This window comes from Rhagoletis pomonella, unplaced genomic scaffold (assembly GCF_013731165.1).
Source record: "Rhagoletis pomonella isolate Grant_MI unplaced genomic scaffold, Rhpom_1.0 Rhpom_scaffold_01942, whole genome shotgun sequence".
NCBI classification, from domain to species: Eukaryota; Metazoa; Arthropoda; class Insecta; order Diptera; family Tephritidae; genus Rhagoletis; species Rhagoletis pomonella.
The window spans coordinates 1-5,049 of NW_023460496.1; the positions used below are offsets into that span (position 1 = coordinate 1).

General features: G+C 41.3%; 1 protein-coding gene across 1 annotated transcript; it reads right to left on the bottom strand.

Annotated features, from left to right (window-relative positions):
- Positions 1 to 57: 57 nt before the first annotated feature.
- LOC118752894 (long-chain-fatty-acid--CoA ligase heimdall-like) lies at positions 58 to 2,427 on the bottom strand. Its single transcript, XM_036487744.1, has 6 exons — positions 1,717 to 2,427; positions 1,253 to 1,656; positions 896 to 1,190; positions 550 to 840; positions 194 to 485; positions 58 to 140 (listed from the first exon to the last, which is right to left on the bottom strand). The coding sequence occupies exons 1-6, from the start codon at positions 2,425 to 2,427 to the stop codon at positions 58 to 60; spliced, it is 2,076 nt and encodes a 691-aa protein (XP_036343637.1).
- Between the last annotated feature and the right edge of the window lie 2,622 nt (positions 2,428 to 5,049).

The following is a 5,049-nucleotide window of genomic DNA, read 5'->3' on the forward strand; positions in this document are numbered from 1 at the left end:
ACATAAAATCAAAGATTTGCATGCCATGCATATATCTTAAAACATGAAAACCAAAAACTAAGTATCTTCGCCGTACAAACGCTCTATGGTGTTGGCATATTTTTGACAAATAAATCTTCGTCTAGACTTGAGTGTAGGACCTGAAAAGTGAAAAAATGAAATTAGCCAATTTTTACTGCAAAGCTATCCCTACCCAATTCGCCAGTACGCAATGTAAAGTCATGTGGCAGCAGTGCGAATTTCTGCACTCTCTGCGCATGCGAAATCGCATTTTTGTTGGCTCTTGCAAGGCCGCTTTCAATAGCTTCAACAATCCGCTGTGCTGGCTTCGGAATCGCACCTTTGTAATCATAATTTTCTTCAAAAGCTGGTACTCTCAGCACTGCCGATAAACAAGCATAACTCAAACCCAGCTTGTGTAACCAGGCGATAGCGTCCGGATGCAGTGTGTCAATTGGTAGACCCGTTTCGCCGTCAATATTGGTCTAAGTAAATGAAATTTTAAAAATTATAAATTCATGAAATTCAAATTTATTAGCCAGAACACACCTTCAGCGTGAGAAGCACAGTTAAATATTTCCGCTTATCCCCCACCACCAAAGCATTGCTTATGCAAGGCAACTCAGCTTTGATGAGATTTTCTATAAAAATCGGCGGTATATTCACGCCACCTGCTGTAATAATTATCTCTTTTATGCGTCCGGTAATAATGAGGCAGCCATCACTGCATAGACGTCCGACATCGCCAGTACGCAACCAACCCTCTGCGTCTATGGTCTCACTAGTCTTCTGCGGCTCATTGAGGTAGCCCATCATGTGGCATCGGCTATGTAAGCAGATCTGTGGAAATTTCATAAATAAAATCAAATATTCCATGATAAGCAGAAGCTATTACCTCGCCTTCGCCCTCCTTATTTGGCTTATCGATTTTTATTTGCATGCCATGCATTGCTCTGCCACAGCTATTCAAATGACAATAACCACGGGTCAATGTTATAGCGCCACCAGCTTCGGATGCACCCAACATATCGGCAATTGGTATGTTCATGCTTAGGAAGAACTTTTTAGTTTCCGTTGAGAGTGGTGCGCCTCCAACCCAGAAATGATCACAACGTTCGAGGCCCAGTTGAGCTTTAAATGGCTGCATAAGCAGTGAAGCCAGCATATAAGCGATTGTAGGCTTTGGTTTTCTGTAAAAAATTTAAGTAAAAAAAAAATTTATGATCAATCTAATCACGTCCAAAAGACGCACATTCCTTCCGCGTTTTTCCTATAGCAATTCAGTAATTGTCTCTTCGCCCAAGCTGTAACAAAACGCCACCAAAAGGACGAGTTTTCTTCGGCTTCCTTGAGCTGTTGTTGTAATTTTTCATAGACTCTAGGTACGCCAAAAATTCTTGTAGGCCGCGCGATACGTAAAGTTTTCGTGAGTGATCCTTTAAGCGCACCCAAACCCGCAAAGTAGACACAATCTCCATTTAGAAGCGGCATCAAAACTTCAAAGAGTTGCGCAGCAATGTGATTTAGTGGCAAATAAGAAAGCGTAACGCCGGCACAATCCAACGGTTGTGCTAGCGTGACCAGACAATATTTGATATTTACGACGATAGAATCGTGAGAGAGCATAATGGCCTTGGGAAAGCCAGTTGTGCCGGACTGTAAGCCAAAAAACAGTTCAGTTAATACTAGAGCTAGAAAACATGTTAAATATCTAACCGTAAAAATAAGCAGCGCACACTGATTTGCCGCCACTTCTCGCTCTTGACGTATCAACGCTTGCTGGCAGCGCAAATCAAACGGCAGCGCCATCAAATCCGACCAGCAATAGTAGCCCGCTTCTTGCGTCAAATCAGCTGCGCACAACCCATACAGCTGTATAACTGCCTTCAATCTTGGCAGCCTCGTTCTCACTACCAACACCTTGGCCAACTGAATCGCATCCTGCACCACACATATTGTGGCCAGTGAGGTTTCTAGCGCATGCTGTACTGCCTCTGGCGAACTAGTCAAATAGATACCTGAGACCACGCCACCAGCACGCAATGCTCCCAATTGCACATAATACCATTCGGGACAATTTTCGGCCAGCACACACACGCTTGTGTTTGGAGTGAGGCCAACATGGATTAACGCGAGCGCAGCTTTTTCAACATTGAGTTCGTAGTCAGCGTATGTGACTGTCGTCCAGGTGCTGTTGGTGCTAGTATTGCTGGTGGCATGCTGTTGGTTTTCATAGACCAGCGCTGGCAACTGTGAAAAGCGCTGGCAGCACTCGCTGAAAAGCTGTGGAATTGTTTGTGGTGCGTCTGCTGTAACTCCTTCTTTTCCAATGCGTAGACGCACAGGTTCGGAAACGTTGGTTGTTGTATAGTTAGTGGCTGGCTTAAGGTTGTTGGACGCTGTATAGTCTTTGAGTTCGCGCTGCATTCTTCTTTATATTTTAACTGTTTTTTTAAAAAAAAAAAAAAAAGAGGTAGAGTTAAACTTTTGGAAATGAGATTGTTATAAAAATATGAAAAAACGTCTTGTACTGATCCCCTCCTTTAAGTCAGGGTGACGTGCTTGCAAATCCGTTTTGATTTAAAATCCGCTATTGATTAAGAGATATTCCTGATTTGTGATTTAGTTTGTTGACCAAATAAGAAATTAAATTTATTTGTGATTTGATTGATCGACGAAAGAAAAAATCAAAGTGCCGCGATAGTGCCGAATAAAATTTATTTGTGATTTAATTTCTAGAGCGAATCATTTTTATTCGTGATTTTTTAACTAAATAATACTTTTTTTGTAACGGTAACGCAAGTACGATTTTCAGGTATTTTGCAACTGCCAGTTCTAAGCGAAATGGTGCTTAACTTGCTTGGTGCAACTTTGGAAATTGAATACAAAAAATATTAAGTCAGTTTTTTCGTCCGACTAACTAATTAATATATTTCGGGACTACTTTGGGATTGCCGGGACTATTTCGGGATTTTCGGAATCCTCGGGACTATATCGGGATCTTCAGGACTATTTCAGCATTATCTGCTTTTCTGGTATCTTCAGGACTACTTCGGGAGTTTCGGAACTATATTGAGCTTTTCGAGACTAATTTGAGATTTTCAGGTCCTTCGGGACTCCTTCGGGATTTTTTAGACTAATTCGGAGTTTTCGATAATGCTTCGAGATATTAAGGATTTTCGGGACAACATATATCGGAATCTTCGCACTACTGCGGGAGTTTCTAGACTCGAAATAGAAATTTTCGGGAATATTTAGAGATTTTTGGGATTTCTTGGATCCGATATTTTCGAGAATATTTAGGCATTTTTAGGATTTCTTGGATTTCCGGGACTACTTATTTAGGATTTCATGCAACTTTCAATTCAGAAAGAAATTCCATTCATGGATTTGTGATTTGACTAATTCAAAATAATGCAACCCTGCTTTAAATAGGTCGTCGGCAAGCGGTTTAAGTAATAGGTTCAATGCCCATAAGTTTTTAAAAGTGGTCTACATTTATGTAATAAGCTATTTATTTTCAAACACTTATTTCCTTTGGGAAATCATATTCTATTCAAAGAAGTGATTCATTGATAATAGTTTCTAAGCATTGGGCGCGCCACTGCCACTCAGGTTACAATGCCTACGAAGCCAAAGGAAATGAATGACCACTCTCCTCACACGACGGTAGAAGTGTCGTAAACTATTTATTTAAAAAAATAAGTGTCTGCTGCACGACAATGCCGAACCCTATACGGTCATTGCCACGAAGCCACTCCTACATCCTACTTTTGAACCATCCCCCATTCTTCTGACCTGGCGCCAACAGATAACCATCTGTTCACTTTCCTACATATGTAGGTGGAAAAAAGAGTTTCAACGGACTAGGAAATTATCGGAAAATGTGTAGAAGTGGGTCACGGAGCTGGCGGGAGACTTTTTCGAGGCAGGCATTAAAAAATGTATCTCCCGAAAAACCACCTGCATAGAAAAAGATGGCGACTATGTTGAAAAATAACCTACAAATATACAATTGAACTATGTAGTTTATTTTTTAATAAATTCATCTGAAGCCCACAAAAATGTAGGATACTTACTCTTGGAACGTGTCGCGTACCTTCAAAGTGAAAAAGAATCAAAAAATTGTGCAATCGGTCCTAAATTATCAACTATGAGACGCACTCTACGGACTCTGCGGTAGTGAGGGCCTCAGAAATACGTTTTAATAAAAAAATTTAAGTGCTTTTTCATTACTACATTTTCAATAGTCATCTTAGTAGCTGAAGTTGTTAGTACCCATTGGCAGTATATTTACCGAGGTCTACTGTTTTCTGAAGTGCTCTTCATCTTTGACAATAGCTCTATCAGGCTAAGCCCCTTGCTGTCCTGGCTGTGTATTTGAATCCGCGTTAGCAGTTCTTGTAATTATTTATTCCGTGTGTTCGATTTATCAGCCAGATTGCATACTTTTCTTAGATTTAGTATTTCAGTAGACCAGCAATAGCGTCTAGTGCTTTCTTTCTCCTATACAGTCCGGGTAGGCATGAGTATCCCCACCGTTACTTTCGTCAGATTTTCAGATTGACCACCAACCAAGGTCTAATTGGTATCCTCTTCGTCGGATAATGTGGTGATTTAGTCTCTTTTTCTGACCTTCAATGGGTCACAGAGGTCGGGAAATTCGACCACCACGTCCACTAGGCAGACCTAGATGAAAATTTGTTCACCATGCCGTTAAATGGAGGGCACCTCGTCGTCAACGGGACGCTGTCCGCTGTCGCTTCAGTCGTTTGTGTGGATAGGTTTTGTTAGACATACACGCAAGTAGTACTTCGTTAAGAATTTTATCTTCTAGTCGACGCCGGCGAGCTACACATGTCGCCTATCTTTACTATCTTCCGCTTCCTTAAGCTGGGTAGGGGTCTTCTTGCTAAGCATGTTTCTATACACTTCCCATAGGCTTTCTGTTTACCTGCTCCCAGTTCTGCGGTAAGACCGTACTATTGTGGTAACTGCCACCTCCGTGAAGGTTACCTACCACCATTATTGACGTCATTCTCTTCTTGA

Coding starts and splice junctions, on each gene's coding strand:
- LOC118752894 (XM_036487744.1), bottom strand. CDS start 2,427: ATGCAGCGCGAACTCAAAGACTATACAGCGTCCAACAACCTTAAGCCA. Junction 841..895: donor ATAAGGAGGGCGAAGGCGAG/GTAATAGCTTCT, acceptor AAATTTCCACAG/ATCTGCTTACATAGCCGATG. Junction 486..549: donor CTGTGCTTCTCACGCTGAAG/GTGTGTTCTGGC, acceptor TCATTTACTTAG/ACCAATATTGACGGCGAAAC.